We start from the raw sequence: 18,914 nt of genomic DNA on the forward strand, positions 1-18,914 counted from the left end.
CTGGCTTAAAAATCAGTTTTTGACTTATTAGAGTGTTTGACAATTATCAAAGTGACTTATTTTAAGTCAAAAAATGACTTATTTTAAGCCCAAAAGCTAAAAGCTAGGGGAGGGGAGCTTTTTTTTTTAAACTAAAAGCCCTTTTATGTTAACCAAGTATATTACCTTTTTTGCCCTTAATTCTTTTATACAATTTCCAAATTGCCCATATTGAATTATTTATTATTAATTATTTTATTATATTATTTTATTTTATTATTATTATATTATTTTATTATTATCATTATTATTATTATTATTATTTTATTATTATCATTATTATTATTATCATTATTATTTTATTTTATTATTATTATTTTATTATTATTATTATATTATTATTATTATATTTTTATATTATAATTATTATTATTATTCCTCTTATAAATAATTTGTGGTGGTAAAGAAATATGTGATATTTTATTATTATTATTATTATTATTTATTATTATCATATTTATATTATCATTATTTTATTATTATTATTATTATTATTATTATTTATTATTATTATTATTATATTATTATTATTTATTTTATTATTATTATTTTTTTTTATATTATTATTATTATTATTATTATTATTATTATATTATTCCTCTTATAAATAATTTGTGGTGGTAAAGAAATATGTGAATGATAGGAAAATATTATTACTTATGGATGTAAAATATAAATTAATTTTGTTTTAATTTTTTTTAAAGTATAAAAACCTTAAATTAATCAACTTTTCATCATGTTAACAACTTAAAGGGTATTTAAGACATTTTGATAAAAAAAGTGTTTACCAGCACTTATTTGCCAAACACATCAACAACTTTTTTTTCAACTGCAACACTTTTATCCAAACACATAACTACTTATTTTAAAAATAAGTTCCAGCACTTTGAAAAGTTACTTTTTAAAAGTTACTTTTTTAAGTCAATCCAAATGGGCTCTCAGTTGCATTTCTATAGCCTTAACTCAATCCATCTAAATAGCAGCAGGAAGATGGTAAGACACAGATTTAGTTGAATTGTAACGTTTCTGCAACAAGCAAAGATAAAAGGCAATCTGATCGGGTTTCTGTGATTTCTGTCTGTTATTGTAAACTCAACCATAGTTGTTGTGTTTTTTGAATATCTCTATCTTGTGTTATATATCATATTCCGTTGTCGGGAACCTTAAGGACAAAAAACATGTTACGTCTAATTCAACTTGAATTGTCTACTTGTTCAAGACTTGAAGCTGTAGTATGCTTATTCTGCTATGCACAATAATTCAACTATAAATCTTCAATTTCTTTTGCTTAATCTTTCAGTTCTAGACACAGCTATCATCTAGCAATAATGCTTTTCAGTAAGATAATGGTTTAACAAGGTGGATAAATTCCACAATTAAAGTGAATCCTGTTGACAGATCCACAAGAGAGTGTGCGTTAATAAACTCGAATGAGTTTCTTCTTTGTTGAAGTAAAGTATTCTATGCAGTTGATCACTGGCTGCATGTTCTCAAAGGAATTAGAGCTTTTGCTGCTCTCTGCAGTCTCTGTTTTCTGCAAAAGACCGAGTCAGGGGTTTCTTGGTTTATGATTTGGTTTTCTTTATGGGGTTTAGTGTTGTAGTAGCTATCATTGTGAGTGCACTGAAGCTACCTGGAGACGTGCACTAGATTTCGGATATAGGGCAAAGAACCATGGGTGGAAACCATTCATGGATCATCACTACTTTCTCTCAATGAGAACCAGATTGGTAAGATGGGGATCTAGTAGGCGTTTAGTTGTAGAAGTAGAATTCTTGTTCCTCCAGTTTGCTTAAGGAGTTAGTCTTAGTAATTTATGGGATTGAGGGACTTCACTTATTTTCAGCAGCCCAGTATTGCTCTATCGGAAGTCCATATACACTAGATTATGTCGTCGAGGAAGGTTAACATTCTATCCACTGTGTTTTGACATCTTCTAGTCTATACCAAAAATCCAAAAAAGAGATACAACCATGATTCAGAGTATGAGTGCTTTCACATATGCTCTAAAAAAACATCTTTGGTTTCTTTTCTTCCACATCTCTCACCAAATGCAGGCAAGGATCGTATTCAAGATTCTTCTAATCCTGTAATCCGAATTCCGAAATACAAGACCTCGTGTTTGTTAGCTGGTCAGAGGCAGCTCTTAAAAGATACTCTGTATTTAATTAAATATGATAAGGAGATCCTCTTGTTTGTTAGCTTGTTAAGAAGTAGAGAAGGTAAGAAATTCCATTTATCCTGTAATCCAAAATACAAGATTACCCATTGTCCCATTTCAATTTGAACCTGCCTCCAACCAGTCATACCCTCTCTACTCTGTCGACCGTAAGATGGATGTGGATGTTTCTTCAATTTTGTTTTGTCCTCACAAACTATTTTTTTTCTTTTCTATATTTGTTTCTATTTCTGCTAATATTTTTCATTTTCTTTTTGTGTGGTGGTTCATCATAAATTGATTAGTTTTGCACTGGTTGTGAGTCTGCTGCAACCCTACTCCTTTATCCGAGACGGGGATGGTAATAGAAGGAACTTGTCTTGAAAGACCTACAATCTCTTATAATCCATGTAGACATAGCAAAAGAGTAGGCCACAATAAAGTAACAAGATCTATATAGGCGATACCAATTAGTTCGGAATATGTTTAGCCATGTTAATACATTTACTTTAGGTTTTACTAGGAGTCTGTTGATCTTGTCAGAGATTTGTATATCAGTAGGAAATATAGGAACTTATGCTTTCAATTTTATTTTGTATTTTATTGGTTCAAGATAAGCTTAAATGGGTGATATGATCAATGAGGATTCATATAGTGATCCCAGCTTGCTTATGATTTAGATGCAAGTTGTTTGTTGTCGTCTTGTGTGTGTGTGTGGGATGCTCGTGAGGTTAAAAGGTACAAACACTTTTCAGGTTCCATGCTAAGGAGTATCCAGTATATGATAAGGAAGTCTTTCCTTGCAACATGGGCTACTGCCAAATAGGTAGGTCTGTCTGCATCTTAACCACTTCCTGTGAGATCTACTGAATGTTCAGAATTGGATTTTCTCAAACTTTATGTACCATCAGCATTCTTCAATCAATCAGTGTATTAGAAGGACAATAATGATGTTCTTTATACTCATGCTAGGTTTTATTGTTCTCAGGAACTAATGTTTCTTATGACGATTCAATGAATTTGCGTAACATATTGTGGCTAGCTCCATTAGCTAGCAACTCTTCAAATGAATGGTTAGCACCAGGTATGTGTCTTTGAGGTTCTTAAATTACACTTATAGTGGAATGTTTCCCAGTGCAGTATACTTTTTTTTTTGACAAAGGTAACAGTTTTGTGTATTAATCTTCAACACTAAAGGCTGGGATCCCAAATTTACATCATGAAGCTACATACAGTTGCGAGTACTCAAAACAAAACAAAACTAGAACCTACTACAACTTACAAAGAACCTAGGATATCTATAACAACTATAGGATCATCTACATACTCCAAATTGCACCAATAGCAAAAAGTGATTATGCAATTCGTTTTGATCCTGTGTAAGGGACTACTAATACTCTCAAAGCATCTCATATTTATTTCCTTCCATATGGTCCACCAAATCACTGCTGGGACAATTCTCCAACTGCTTTGGTCTGTACTGCCACTGCCTTCAGTGTTCCAGCTTTCTATAGCCTGATTTGCCCTTTGTGGCATGGTCCAGCTTATGCCCCTAAAGCTGGTAAATAAGTGCCACAATTGTCTGACCACCTTGCAATGAAGAAACAGATGGTTGATTGTCTCTGCCTGTAGCTCACAAAAAAAACATCTAGGACACATATGTATTCCCCTCTTCATTAGATTCTCCTGTGTTAGTACCGCCTCTTTAACTACCAACCAAGTAAAGACTGCCACCTTATATGGAATTTTGACTTTCCAGATAAGCTTCCAAGGCAAAAATCTGAGTTGAGTCCCCATTTGATTCAGGTTCTTGTAGGCAGAGCTAACTGTGAAGATACCTTTGCTGTGATGAATCCACGTAAGAGTGTCTTCTCCCTCTTTCAATCCTCCAAAATGGTCCAGGGTGCCATAAAATTCAGCTAGTCTATCCACCTCCCAGTGCAGTATACTTTACTGCACGGACCATATCAAAGATGCGGAAGCATCTCTACGACTTGCATTTTCTTATTTCTTTTTGTCTTTTTTTTTTCTTTGGGTGGGTGGGGATAAAGAGGACATTATGTTTGTAGAATCTAATGGAGTTCATCAACTATGCCTTAATCCCAAGCTAATTAGATCAGCTTACTTACAAATTACAGTTAATAGCTGCAGAAATGCAACTATAGTTTGGAGTTTAATGGGTTACCAAGATTCTCGAGAAATTTATGGGGCTGTTAGTAAACACTGTTCTGGCATGTATCACTGGGATAAGAGCTTTCACACATCACCCAGATTTCCTCTTGATATTCCCCTTTGAGAAACAAACTCACAGTGAGGAACTTCCTTTGGCTTTATTTTTTAATAATAATACCTTCGAGTTCTCTTTGGATAAAGTAGCGTAAATAGGGACATGATGCTGTTGAATTTCTAAAGAAAGGTGATCCTGTTGCTACAACTAAGGTAGGGGTAAGGTCTGCGTACATCCCACCTCCCCAGACCCCACTTGTAGGATTACACTGGGTAAGTTGTTATCTTTATTAGTAGAGTTCCACCGTCCACGTATCTTTTTAGCTTTCCCTTATGTTTGTCCATGTGTCTCAAGTATTATTTCGCAGTATCTTGGTAATATTCTCCAACTCTGAAGCCACATAGAGCAGCGGAACAAGTTGGCTGTTAAATACTTGTCTTCATAAGTAACTATAAACTGAACATGGTTTGTCTTCAAGAAAATAGTCACTTTATTAATACAGTAAGGTGCTAGATTGCTAAAAGTTGTGAGAGATATTATGGAGCACAAAAATAAGTTGTCATGAATGTGTTATTGTCGTCGGTTTCTTAAAGAAATATGTATCCTTGAGTTTAGCTCCTAAACTAACTTTTTTCTGTGGATCCCTTCCACAAATTCACGTTATTAATTTCCTGTTGTTTTGATGACATGTTGGTAGAATTTCTTTCTAACTCTCTGGACTATTAGTGAAGTGTCTTCCTGTTTAAAGATATGGTTGACACTACATTCAATTTGTCTTGCAATGTTAGTAAAAAGTTTAGTCGTAACGAGTTTGTGTAACTTTTTGATTTGTGGACAATCAATGAGATCTTCAATGACTTAGATAAAATCCCCTGCCAATTGGGCGGTATGACAATCACCTTTTGTTCTGGTGAGTGACAGTTTAGTACTCTTGAGGGGAGGGGCCAGGGGGATTGTGGGGTCGGCAGAGGCAAATTTTTGGTTCGGTTGAAATGATGGGAAATGATGAAGATGGCATTTTGAAAAAGGTTTTCATTTTTTTGGGCTTCAAGTAAAACACTGCTCAATTAACTTAAAAGTACCTAGTACAAGCTACAAAATGACAAATCCAATCTATTAGGATAACCGTGAACATCCTGATGATCTGTAGGAATGAATTAATCGGGAAGAGAGAGAGGAACCAATTTTCTCTCGCAGATAAAAAAGGTTACAAGTTTCCTGTTTGATTACCTTGTGACTTCTGATGTAGAGAATTTCATGTTGACAGCAGCAGGGACGGCTCAATGCCTTTAAAAATGAGTCATCCGTCTTAGTCCCAAACTTTGAGACCCCTTTTTTAAAAAGTAATAATAGAATTATTGCAAGTATTTTTTACCAAAAAAATAAATTATATAGTGTCTTTCTTATATTGTTTCGAAACATTAAGGAATGCATCTTTCTTTTTTGTCCGTTTTTAAATTTAACTTCCACATGACGTGTTCATTAAAAAGAACAAATAACTTTGGATTTCAAAAATAAAAGCTAGGCTTTGGCAACTAATAACCGCCACTGGACAGGAGTCTTAGTTGTCCTGGATGCATGTCCAACTGGAGTCATATACAAGGACCTCATACCTGAGTATGTTCAAATTGCCAGGACCCTGTATGAAGGTTTGAATTCTATTTAAATTTGAAACAACAACTCAAAGTTAACCTTATTACGAAAACTTTGGAAACGTTTTATGGTACAATCATTTGCTGTTGGCCAGATGATTTTGGGGACGTTGCTTTTGATGTTAACTACCTAAACACAGGAGGTGAACCACCTAAGTTTCAAATTTTCATTTGCTGACCTCTTTGGAAAGGTTTGACTGTCAATTTGCAGTTTCACGAAGTGAGAATCCATATACTCTATAGATATTGCTTATCAATGTCATGTAATTTCTCTGCCCGAATCGAAATGGATCTTTGAAATATTTACTTGCAGCACTACTGTCATCAGTATTTGATTCTAGCGCATTCAAGTGGATGGTTGTTTGGAAAAGGCATTGTTTGAAGGAGATATTACTATTGGAATCGCGAGTCTTTAGTCATTTAGTTTGTGAGGGGAAATCCTTATGACATATATCCTCTCTTGATTGTCCTGTGAAGCTTGGACAATGAAACAATGATTGAACTGTGGGATGTAGAGTAGGATTTGTGGGTTCATAGAAACCCAATAGCTTTTGTTTATTCCACGTTTATATAATAAGAAATCCTTTAAACATTTAATATTTAATTGTAAACTCAGTTATTACTCTACATTAATTTGAGGTTGCTTATGAACTTGTATGTATCTGCTTTTGTGATCGAATTTTGTATCTTAAAGACGTCATTACTCGAAAGGGTTCATGCTCTACGTTGTCTCTTAGCTATTGTTGCCTTACGGTAGTATAAGTAACTCTTAGCTATTGTGAACTAATTTAGGCCTTACGGTAGGTAGTATAGGTAAATGAAAAAGAAAATGAACTTTCTTAAATTTTAAGCAATGAGATCGTTAAACCCAAGAACTCTTGAAGATTTTTAAAACTAATAATTGGACATTTTTACGACCAAAGAAAAATAGTGATTCATAAGGTTTTTTTAGGCTGGTGCCATTATGAGTTTTTACTGATTCATTTTTTTTTATAAATCCTGAAAGTGAAAAGAAGTTTATTAAAATTTAATTGAAATGTATAAGTGAAAATGAAATAATTCATCAAATTTATTAAATTAACTAGTTTTTATTTCTCGAATGTCCAATTGATTAATTAATTTTTTATAACATATTCTTATTGTTTTGCCAAGTAAACTAACCATCATGGCTGAGTAAATAAATTTAAACAATTGTTCTAGAATGAGAATAATTGGTGCTTAACTAAACATCGAAAATAAAAAAAAATTATTTTACGTTCACGATGTCATACAATTAATGCAGTTGTATGAGATATCTTTTTTTATTTCACATATTAGTAAATTTAAAAATATTTTTTCCATAAATATCTCTTACTAGTTAGTGTACTAGACCCAAAAAAATAAATAAAGCGCATCTCCACGTAGATTTCGGAGCCCACAAAAGATATTTAAGAAACTTGTAACTTTATCCGTTTGGACACGACTTGCGCACAACTTCCCCTTTAATAAGTCATATAGGGAAAAAAAAAAAAAAAACTACTAATCGAAACCCTTGTGCTTTTTTTCTCCTCTCACTACTCTAGCGCTTCGCTTACTCATCTACACAAAGCTTGGATCATCTTCACCACAATATAATATTATTTATGTATAACAATTGCAAGAGGTGAAGAGTTTATTGAGAATGGTTTCAGGGAGGTGGATAGAAACTGGAGCGGATCTATGGAAAGATAGGGCACGATCGCTGCAGCTTCGTCTTAGAGACCGACTTAGAGTCACCGTCGATCATCATCGTCGCCGTCCGAAGATGTATGATGGTTACTTATCATCTACCGTCGAACGGTGGCTCCAACGGTTCAGCGATTTCCGTAGAGATACTCTGCCTTCTTCTTCCACTTTGTACCGTAAAAAAGGTCAGTTTCCTTTTCCTTTGCAAAATTGCAGTTAGTTTGGTACATCGAAAATCTAAATGCAGAAACGCTGGTATTCATAGGTAGAGTTTGCAACATGGTTGGACTAAGAACTCAAGAAAGTCACGGTTGTTAGTTTATTCAAGAATGTTTTCTTCAAGAAAGTTTTCTTCTGTAGTTAGTTTATTCCATAAAGTTTTCTTCAAGGACTGTAGTTAGTTTATTCAAGGATTCAAGAAGGTTTTCTTCACAATAAGTATGTGATTTCATGCTGAAAATTAATCATCGTGACTGAAATTACTTGCTAAAATTACTCCTATTACCTACATTTGTCTGCCTTCGATGAATTTAGGGAGTTTTTTATATGTTAAATCCCGCCTTTCAATTTCCATGGCCCCCTTCATGACCTGGAAGGTTATTTCCACTTAACTATTACTCACTTGTATTTGCTAACTTTTAGATATTCAAACTCACAAAAAGAAAAAAGTTAACTTTCGGTTAAGAGTATGAAGTGATCGCATTAATAAGTTTCTTTGGTATGACATCCGGGCTTGTTTGGCCATGGAATACTATTTCGGTACTTGGTGATACTGAGCTTCATTTTTTGAACTTCAAGTGAAATATTGAAATATTGGTTGAAGGTGTATTTGTGAAATGGACTTTTCTTTCAAGTGAAGTTCATCCCGAACATAATTTCAACTTCAATTCAAATACTGCCCAAATGCCTACTTAAGTGCACCATCATTGTGTTGCCTCCCATCACTTTAAGCAATAAGGAATTGTGTCTAATAACATTGCTTATAACTGCAAGTTGTGCTGCAAAAGCTATATGAGGATTCTTCAAGATGCTTTTCATGGTTGCTACTTATAAATCTGTATGCTTATGACTGCAGTTAGCAAGGATATTGATCCAGAAGCAGATTCAGTCCTGACTCGCATGCTGCAGGCTGTGGCTGTTCCTGTGCTTGGAAATGTTTGTCATGTGTTTATGCATGGCCTCAATCGTGTTCAGGTAAGCTAAATCCGGGTGAGTTACTATTTCAGCTGTTGCCTAGTTGAGAAAAATAACTCTACAACTTTTGCAGATATATGGTGCAGAAAAATTACATCAGGTGCTGGAAAATCGAATGGAGAATAAACCACTTATTACAGTAAGCCATGTTCCTGAGTTACTTCCATGTTCCTGAGTTACCTCTTGTTCCACATACGAATGTTACCTTTCTAAAAAAATAAGAGTTACCTCTTGTTCCTTATTAGGCCTCACCTCAGACCCCTGGATTTTATCTTTTGATATCTGGTTCTGTTTTGTAAATCAACTCAGGTGAGCAATCATGTTGCTGCTATGGATGACCCACTAGTTATTGCTGCATTACTTCCTCCCAGTGTTATTTTGGATGCACAAAATTTGAGATGGACACTTTGTGCAACTGATCGATGTTTCCGCAATTCAGTGACATCTGCCTTCTTCAAACATGTCAAAGTTCTTCCTGTGTCCCGTGGGGACGGTATTTATCAGAAGGTATTTCCTTTCTGAGGTGCTGGTGAGATGAAGTTCTTGATATTCTGATTGTTTCTACATCACTGTTGATGGATGATGTATTAGATGTCTCACTCAGCCAGTCTAAGATGTTTTCTTTAAAATGGTGAAAGAGACTGATATAGTTTTTAGCTAATTCTCAGTCTATTTCTGCATGTACTGCAGGGGATGGACATGGCTATTTCAAAATTGAACCGTGGTGGATGGGTGCACATATTTCCAGAAGGTAGTCGCTCTCGAGATGGTGGCAAAACAATGGGTTCTATTAAAAGAGGCATCGGAAGGTACTCATTCTTTCTAAGCAATAAATTGTGAATTGTATGATTATCCTTAAGTAGGTAACTTGTGAATTCCATGATTGTCAAAAAGGACACCAGTTTGTTGAATTTGTTGATTTCATATTATTTGGAGAAGAAAAAAACCCAGAGACAAGGTATTGTTGGAGTTCTGTAGATATCATGGGTAGACTGATTCAGTTGTATTTCTGTTGATTACCTGTTCGTTTTTTGCTCTGCTATAAAATGAAAAAGATCCCCTCCTCTCCGTCCTTCCCCTGTTATTTAATTAGATTCATGTTGTCTTTACAAGGGTTGGTGCTATGTCTGAGACTTTTGGTTGTCTTAACAGATTGATCCTGGATGCCGACAATTTGCCAATAGTCATCCCTTTTGTGCATACTGGAATGCAGGACATCATGCCTGTAGGAGCCAAGCTTCCCAGGATTGGAAAGATGGTATGTAATTATCATTTTGGTATGTAATTATCATTTTGAGGATGGTGAATAATGCAGCGGCATGTATCATGCACCAATATTATTAGGTATAGAGAAAGGGAATCAAAGAGAGAATCAATTGCCATTGCTCTACTTTAGTTACCATTTTCAACTTCTTGTATTTATGGTTCACATTCTCTTGGTATACTCTTAATGAGCTGTAAAAACTGCAGGTGACTGTTCTTGTTGGTGATCCCATTGAGTTTGATGACTTGCTTGCTGCAGGCGAAAAGGATAATATGCCAAGAGGAGAATTATATGATGCTGTGTCAACAAGAATTGGTGATCAATTACAGAAGCTCAAGGCCCAGGTGGACAGACTAGCTGTCCAGGAAGCACTACAATCACAAGACTACCATGATCATGTTGCTGAACGAGCTGCTGGGATTGTGCAGCACGTTGACTGGGAAGCTCTAGGCATGGACAATTACATGAGCATTGGGGAGGATCATGCCTCTCCTCCACGGCAAGAACCTAGTAGTGAGCAGCCATTAGTTGAGAAGCAGATGGAAGAAAATAGTCAGGATAGGTACTTTCGGTTGGGCTTTTCCAGGGAAAGTGGAATCGTATCGAGGATCAGAGGTTACATGGGTTCAACTGAATTAATGCTATTTTCTGCTAGATGTTTATTTGCTAATAGTAGGGTAAAAGAAAATTTTGAGAACATTCAAGAGATTGCTCCATTGAAGGCTTGGAACAACTTTTGGATGCCCTTGTATGAGAGTCAGGTTTGTAACCGGGAGATTTTACTTTAATTGAAGAGTTTTACTGGTATATATTTAATACCACTATAACTCGTTAAAATATACTAGAATAAATTTAATATTACTGTATCAAGTTAAAAGATCTTATCGCATTATTATGCTATGGTTTATGGTCCCTTTGCCAGCCCATCCCATTTCCAAGAAGGTTTGCATAATCTGTTCTGACATGGTGGCCCTTGATTTTTCCTCTTCAATTGGTCCTTTTGCTCAAGTTTGTGAGTTTCTGCCACTTTGGGGTCCTATTGGGGGTCAGGTCACCCGTCACCGGAAGGTACAATAATGCTTCTTGTCGCGATTAGGGTAGATGGTTATTCGGTATGAAGTGTTGTTTTGATTCTCGAGGGGTTTAGTTGTATTCTTATAGCGTCTTCCTTTTGATTTCACCATCACTTGTTGTTGATTGTGTTTAGGTATCACATAATTTTATGGTAATTACTGTTTCCTTATCGGTTGCTTTATTTCTTCCCCATTGTCTTTCTTTTCTTCATACCTATTTTGATATGTTGTACTCTGAAGGTCTTTTGGAAACAACCTCTTTACCTCCACGATATAGGGGTATGATTTGCATACACTTTACCTTCTTTCAAATCTCATTTTGTGTAATATCATTGAATATGTTATTATTGTTGTTGTTGTCTAGATTTGATTTTCACAGAAGTGACAAAATCAATGCATTTTATAGTAATTCATTCAATACATTCAAGGTTTATCAGATTGTAATAGATGGTTATTAATGGAATGATTCATCAAATTCTTAGGTCAACCCATTGTCATTCAAGAGACCAAAAATACAATTTATACTCTAGCATCAAATTTTAACAATATAGTGGATCACAAAGTATAACTTACAATGTATTAGAAAAACGTTAATCAATCAATCTGAGTATGTCAAACTATTATTGTTATTATTATTTTACGAAATATCAAATGAGGGCATTGAGTTGCAAAGAGAACATATTTGGAAGGAAAAAAGACTAATCGAACGGTTAAGATTACGTGAAAGAGCAATATAACGTCCATCTAACGGTTCAATCAAACTCAAGTGAGACCCACAGTCAACCCCTGTACATATGTAGCAGCAGGGACAAAAGTGGAAAATTAAAAACTGGAAACTCCACTGATTTAACAAAAGAGAGGGGAAAGCGACTCTGGTGGGGTTGATGGTATCTTCTTCGAATTTGAATTGAATTGAATTCAATGGAGAAGAATATCTGTTAATAAGATTGCAAAAAAAGAATAAAAATGTTAGAAGAGGACGAAGATTTTCTGGAATCAGAAACTCAACTTACCGATGACCAGAAAATTGAGATTGCCAAATGGTTCCTTCTTAATGCCCCCGCCGGCGAAATTCAGTACGTCGCCAAAGGTCTTCTTCTTCTCTTTCATTTATTTTCTGCGCTAATTTTTTCGTATTTTGAAGGTTTTTTCGTGCTTGAAATTGTGACCGCATTGGTGTTCGTTTGCGATCGGCAGTTTATTGTTTTCATTTTTGGTTTTGAGCGTCATTCGGTTTGATTTGCAGATGTTAGGGCTATTTTAAAGGACGAAAATATATATAAGAAAGCGGCCGAGGAGTCATTTCCTTCTTACAACAAATCTCACTTGATTTGTCTCGAATTCCCAAACAGAAGTGGCGATGTAAGTCTCTCTCTTGTTTTCTTTTTTCATTGGGTAAGTTAGATCTTTGAAAATGTAATTTAGGCTAATCGTGTCATTCGAATTGATAATTTCAGATTTGATAGTTTTCCGTAGTTGAAGATTAAAATATCAAGTAAACTGTAAGCAATACTTATTGTACTGATGTTGTAATTTTCCTTAGTTGATAATTTCAGATTTGATAGTTTTCGGTAGTTGAAGATTAAAAAATGAAGTAAATTGTAAGCAATATGGTGTTGCAATTTTCCTTAATTGAAGGTTCATGACCTCTTCATGCATCCTTTAGAGCTCAAAGACTGAAAGAAAACAAAGGATAAAAGTTATGCTTGAGAAACTTCTTTTAAAAAAGAAGTTGCATGAAAAATAAGTAAGATTAATCTAATAAGGCTTTTAGGATAGAGATATACTTCACTGTACTTGGATGCTGGCGCTACTATATATGAAAGAGTTGGGTGTTGTTTGTTGAGCACCATGTTTATGGACAAGTTCTCTACATCTGTTTAAATCTTGTGTATAGGGAATTTCAACCACTTCAATAAATGATTACTTCATCAATATAGAAAAGAAAACTTTCCGGAGAACTGTTCTTTATGAAGTCTAAGATTTTGAGCCCTCTTCTAAAAAGAAAGTAAAATGCTTATCATTTATGTAGTAATGGCCACTTGGAAGCTAATTTCATGATCTAGCTGTGTAAAGTTGCTGCTCACTAATTTGTAGGTACTGATTACATCATTTAGTGAGGTTGATAAGGATGAGTATCTTGATCCCCGGACTGCCCAGGTTGCCAGAGTTGACCATGTCAAGCAAGTACGTTGTTCAGTTCGTATACAATGCTAAATGATATTTTTGGATTTTTAACAGTTTGGTGTTTTGACTTTCTTCTTGTTGATAAGATTAAAAATTTCATTGGATGAGGCACCTCCCTCCATGTGCCACTAACAAACTACCTTGCAAAAACACAAAAGCACCAAAAATGGTGCTGGAATTTATCATCAAATCCTCAGTCTCTTAATGTCCCCAATAGCTGCATGATATGTAAGTTTAAAAGCTCATAATCTTGAAGGGAATCTAAAGTGACGATGAAAAGCTTATCTTTTTCCATCTTTTTTTTCGGGGCGTGGAGTGGTGGGATCCATAGAAGAGGAAGCAGGTTTGTAAGGATGAGTATTTTGTTTAGAAGGCAATTCAAAAAAGCAATAATATGGACAGACATAAACAACCTGGTAGAGATGGTGGGACTATATCCAAAAATGTGCTTATTCTGAAAGAAAGGAAAACGAAAAGTAAAAAGATCAGGACGAAGTAAAAAAAGAAGAAAGAGAAGCATACATATAATGCTGGGTGTACTCCTTTTTATGCTGTGCAATTAAAAATCTCTACATAAACTGGTTTTATGCTCATGTTGTTTATCTATAATTTAGTATGTTTAGACATCTTATGGCTGATTGGAACTTGATTTGTTAAACACATTCAGGCATTGGGGACAAAGAACAAAACACCAGAGTGAATTGTGTTAACTGTTAGGTTGGTTTTCATGATAGAAGTGGATATCAAGAATGAAGATATTGTAAACTTGAAAAATGTGCTTTGATATAGCAAGCTCTTGATTATCCTCATTACTCAATAGTTATGAACTTCACATAAGATGCATTTTCTATTCTTGTTAATGGTGGTGGAGTGAATACCAATTTTGGAAAAGTAAAATAAGTCTCTTCTACTGGTCCATGGTTTTAAATTAATCCTCATTAGTCTACAGTGCTGAATTTCATATAACATGCATTTCTTTTCTATTCTTGTTAATGTGATGAAGTAGATGTAAATAGATTGGAAAAGTGAAATAAGTCTCTGCTTAATATAACAAGTGCATGGGTTTATTCATAATTCAAGGCCTGTGAAATTAAATGTATTTCCCTTCTCTCTTTTTTTTTCCTAGTTATTGTTGCCGTGTAATAATTTATGCTCCCTTCTTGTAAGCTCATGGTATGTCTGCATTCTAGGTTTGTAAAGACGTTAGGCCAGCAAGAGATGAAGAACTTCCATCTGCTTTCGTGGAAGAGTATAGGTAAGCATCTGTAGGGTATGAGATATATGTCTCAGTTTAATATCTTTGGTATTTCTTCCCTTTTTAGTTACACTCACATTCTGTTTTCTCCATTGAGATGTTGAAGTTTTTCTATGTTATGACATTCACAATTATTTTGCCTAATTTGGCTTATTTTTTAACCATGCTCAACAAGACTTGCAAATTCAACCTCAGTTCTCAGACGGCACTCAGATACGTAGTGGTGAATATAGTTCAAGGTTGAGATGATCTATATGCTAGAACAGTTGCATTTCTTGTGGAAATTTTCTTTCCGGCTTAATTGAAAGAAAAGCTGCATGTTTTGGTCTGCGCTTACCGAAATCAGTCTGAAAGTAAATAGTTTAGGCTAATCTCTCCTATATAGATGCTCTTCTTCTTAATCAGTATCATTTCTTCTCTGTCCTTCTATATTACATTCTATGCCTTATCTTTCGAAATATTCTTAGTAATCTTCACCTCAAGTGTTAATAAGCTATCCTACATCATGATTCATGTGTGTGCTTATTCCATTAAGAAATCTGATTCATAATACACTGTTTACCTTTTTGTTCATCTTTATCGGTGAGGAACAGATGTCTCCAAATTAATGGGTAATGACATCAATGTCAGATACTAAAGTGGTAGTAAGACACCTAAAGTTGGTATTATTGGGAGGCATTAAGAGTATAAAAGGATTATATTCTGAGTGCGCAGTGAATTCTTCAATAGTTCCTAATGCTCGACATGCAGATGATAAAAATCATGTTTTTGTTTTATGTGAGTAGTTCCTTCTTAACATGGTTAGTTATTCTACTCATTAGGGGCTTTGTTTATGATTACTGACTTTGTGATTACCATTGCTTGCCAAATTCTCCTAATCATGGTAATTCTTGTGTAGGTCTGCCATGGATGCTGAAATTATGAAGTATGTGAGTGAAGCATATCCAAAAGGCATCTGTTCAGTTTACTGTACGAAGGGAAAGGATGTGGAAGAGCCAGGATTCGACTTTGAACTTGTTGTGGTGATTTCAGCTGCTAGACATAGTCCTCAGAATTTCTGGTGTGTTAGATTATTAAAACTCTAACTCTGACTAATTTGTGCAACACTCCCTTCATAATTCCTAAATAGTTATACCTATCGTGGTGCAGAACTTGTAAACAGATACTGAAGTAATAGGTTGCTATATATAAACAAAGAATGAGGGATTCTATTGCCTATTTTTCCTGTCGGCTTCACACTTGTCACTTGCGTCAAGTGATATCTTGTTATAGCACGTCTGACTTGTCAATTGGGTCAACTGATACTTCTTATAGCTTTGTCTAAAGAACCTGATACTTATGCATCTTCTGTAGCAATGGAAGCTGGCGATCAATATGGAATATTGAATTTAAGGATGAAATTCAATCTGTAGAAGTGAGAGGCGAGATGCAGGTATGAGTTCATCAACAGTGAGCATATAGTGTTTGCCTTTTGGTTTCCTGATCTTTATTTTTTTCCCCTTCACAATTTTCTGGTTTCTTCACTGACTTTTACTCATGAATGTAGACTCTACTGAATTATTCTTTTTGGATTGAGCCGACCTTCTAGTTTAGGGGTGAGGGTAGTTGTTGCTTTGGTGTTGTATCAAAAGCATAATTATTCAAACTTGTATATCCTTTACCTGCTCTGTATTCAGGTTGGCGCCCATTACTTTGAAGAGGGAAATGTTCAGCTAGATGCAAAACATGAATGTAAGGATACAACGCTAATTCAGGTAAGTGACTATAGTTTGTTCATAAACTTCTCTTTGCTTTGTTGTCGTGTCCTTTTCCTGGTCTTAACTCGTAAGGGTATAGCAGCTGTTCTCTGCTGTAGGTTGTGCTGTTTCTTTTGTTTGTTTCTTAACCAGTGCTAAGTGTTAACGCTTCAAAACAGCACATAGAGACTGTAGATTGATGCCTCATGAAGGTACTCGGAGAATGCAATGAGAGTTTAATTCTTTTGGCAATAAGTCATGATAAATTTTCTCAAAAGAAATGTAAGGGCGGTCTTGAGTTTAGCTATTTTTCACCTCCCTTCTGCAGTGTGAGACTGTGGTTGTTGGTACTTGTTTTCAATAAGCAAAGTCTGCTAGTTCTCAACTTCATGGCATGTATTGTTTCCAGATTACCATGTCTGGAGCAAAATTATAAGCATTACTATCCAACTTTAGCAGTAGAACAGACTTCCGTCTATGATAGCTTTTTTCATAATTTTCTTTCATTTACCGCGATTTGTCCGTAATTTATACTTTCAATGAGAGTAAGAAGGCACTAGGATGGTTAAACAAGCTGCTTCAGCACATCCTACTTTGTGTACCTGTGTAGAGATTGAAGGTCATATTAATATCAACACTTTGTACCTTAAGCAATCTGATTGGAAATCACATTGTAGAAGAAATAGAAGTAGCATGTTAAGAAAATAAACGGCGAGACACAACAGTTCCTGGAAATCCTATTTTTTGCTGGTCTATTGTTGGAAAAGGTTAAAGCTAGAATTAAAAAAAATAATCATCTTGAGTGATCTGATTGGTAATCGAACAGGGAAGAAAAGAAGTAGCATGGTCAGACAGCCAGAAAGAATAAAAAGTGAGACAACTGTTTCTGGAAATCCTATTTGTGCAACTAGTGTAAAATTTGAAGGTCAAGCTAAAGGAGAAGTTTTTTTCTTGAACAATCTTATTAACTCGAAGAAATAAAAGTTTGATCAAGTCTATCTTGTGATTTTGTTTATACTTTAAATGGCTTAAGTTTGAATTTACTGATTCTGTGGTGTCTTTCTTAGTCCCCAGATGATTCTGCAATTTCCTTGGTCAACATTATTCGCCACCATGAGACTGAGTATCTGGCTTCTCTTCAGGTTTTTACGTTGTTCCTGCATCACATTCAACCCCTCTTTCTATTATGTCACCTAACACTTCCCCCTTGCCTGCCACCACTTTTCTATTAAGTCTCTGTTGCCGGTATTTTTGTTCCAAGTTACTGATCGACTTTTTACTGGCAGACATCTTACTTGAAATTGCCTGATACCACTTTCAAGGTACTCCTTCAACTTCAAAGCCTTTAAGTCAAAATATTTTAAATGAAAGATGCATGAGTGCTTGTCATTACAATCTCACAGCAGTCATGTTTTCTCACTATTGTCTTGGCTGGGAGAAACACCTCTCGCCACCTTGCACCATGAAAAGGATACAAATAAATAAATTCTTATCTTTTGCAGGACTTGCGGAGGAAGCTTCCCGTTACTCGTACATTGTTCCCATGGCACAACACTGCACAATTTAGCCTTACAAGAGACATCGAAAAAGAACTTGGAATTGGAAAATAGAAACATGCATGTCTTTTATACAAGTTGAACATGTATACACCCATTCTTGATATGACAAGCGAGTTTACTTGAGATTGCCGTCTCCGGCTATTTGTTGTCTTCTCCCTATTGTATTCCTTTGAGAGAGGGATTTTCATTTTCTGTTATTTTACCATGTTTGTTAATGTGTGAACTGCCCCTTAGTTGTTAATTTGCCAGTTGGCCTGAGAGAGTTGTGTATGCTGAGAAGAGTTGTAAAGTACTGAATTGGAAGTCTTTCGTCATGGTTTTTAACCTTGGAATGACTGAACAATGCTGGTAAAGAATGATACTTTTTAGTTGTTATAATGTACTTACTTTTTTCAAACGTTTGAAAGGTCGAGGCGAATCCAACCATCAAAATGTTCAAACTTTGTTGTAATTTCATTTAATCTGTCCCTTTAAGATTTTGTTGGATAATAAGATCTGTGAACCTTTGTTTGGATGGTTGTTATATCATTTCATAATTTATCCTATTGTATTGTCATCACGTTTGGATAGATTGTATCATTTTGTATGTCATGTATGACCAATTTGAAGGACAATTATGGTGTATTGAATTGTATTCTCATCAAGTTTGGATAGATTGTATCATTTTGTGTATCACATATGACCAATTTGAAGGGCAAACCTTTTAAGAAAGGTAGGGGAAAATGAATAACTAAAAATGTATTATAAATAATAAAGTATGATTAATAGATAATAAACAAAGATAAAATGAGAAAAATAAATAAGGTACTGTAAATGATAAAATATGATTAATAGATGATAAACAATGATAAAATAAGAAGAACAAT

General features: G+C 34.9%; 2 protein-coding genes across 3 annotated transcripts; both read left to right on the top strand.

The window, feature by feature from the left end:
* The first annotated feature begins 7,600 nt into the window (after positions 1 to 7,600).
* LOC125815174 (uncharacterized) lies at positions 7,601 to 11,115 on the top strand. The gene is made up of 7 exons (XM_049494586.1): positions 7,601 to 7,965; positions 8,856 to 8,974; positions 9,048 to 9,113; positions 9,284 to 9,481; positions 9,665 to 9,783; positions 10,127 to 10,232; positions 10,445 to 11,115. Exons 1-7 carry the CDS (start codon positions 7,737 to 7,739, stop codon positions 11,024 to 11,026), a joined length of 1,419 nt encoding a protein of 472 aa, XP_049350543.1. The 5' UTR covers positions 7,601 to 7,736; the 3' UTR covers positions 11,027 to 11,115.
* Positions 11,116 to 12,139: 1,024 nt separating this feature from the next.
* LOC125815181 (F-actin-capping protein subunit alpha) lies at positions 12,140 to 18,677 on the top strand. 2 transcript variants are annotated; one of them, XM_049494596.1, is made up of 10 exons: positions 12,140 to 12,387; positions 12,558 to 12,673; positions 13,409 to 13,498; positions 14,689 to 14,753; positions 15,652 to 15,813; positions 16,107 to 16,185; positions 16,430 to 16,507; positions 17,557 to 17,631; positions 17,776 to 17,811; positions 17,992 to 18,677. In XM_049494596.1, exons 1-10 carry the CDS (start codon positions 12,327 to 12,329, stop codon positions 18,097 to 18,099), a joined length of 870 nt encoding a protein of 289 aa, XP_049350553.1. In that variant the 5' UTR covers positions 12,140 to 12,326; the 3' UTR covers positions 18,100 to 18,677. The 2 variants fall into 2 exon arrangements, with proteins under 2 accessions (XP_049350553.1, XP_049350552.1); XM_049494595.1 differs by having other exon boundaries at positions 12,141 to 12,401.
* Positions 18,678 to 18,914: the final 237 nt, after the last annotated feature.

This window comes from Solanum verrucosum, unplaced genomic scaffold (assembly GCF_900185275.1).
Source record: "Solanum verrucosum unplaced genomic scaffold, falcon-dt-bn FXZP01000261.1, whole genome shotgun sequence".
Taxonomy (NCBI): Eukaryota; Viridiplantae; Streptophyta; class Magnoliopsida; order Solanales; family Solanaceae; genus Solanum; species Solanum verrucosum.

Coding starts and splice junctions, on each gene's coding strand:
- LOC125815174 (XM_049494586.1), top strand. CDS start 7,737: ATGGTTTCAGGGAGGTGGATAGAAACTGGAGCGGATCTATGGAAAGAT. Junction 7,966..8,855: donor CACTTTGTACCGTAAAAAAG/GTCAGTTTCCTT, acceptor TTATGACTGCAG/TTAGCAAGGATATTGATCCA. Junction 9,114..9,283: donor AGAATAAACCACTTATTACA/GTAAGCCATGTT, acceptor AAATCAACTCAG/GTGAGCAATCATGTTGCTGC.
- LOC125815181 (XM_049494595.1), top strand. CDS start 12,278: ATGTTAGAAGAGGACGAAGATTTTCTGGAATCAGAAACTCAACTTACC. Junction 16,508..17,556: donor AGGATACAACGCTAATTCAG/GTAAGTGACTAT, acceptor TGTCTTTCTTAG/TCCCCAGATGATTCTGCAAT. Junction 17,812..17,991: donor TGCCTGATACCACTTTCAAG/GTACTCCTTCAA, acceptor TATCTTTTGCAG/GACTTGCGGAGGAAGCTTCC.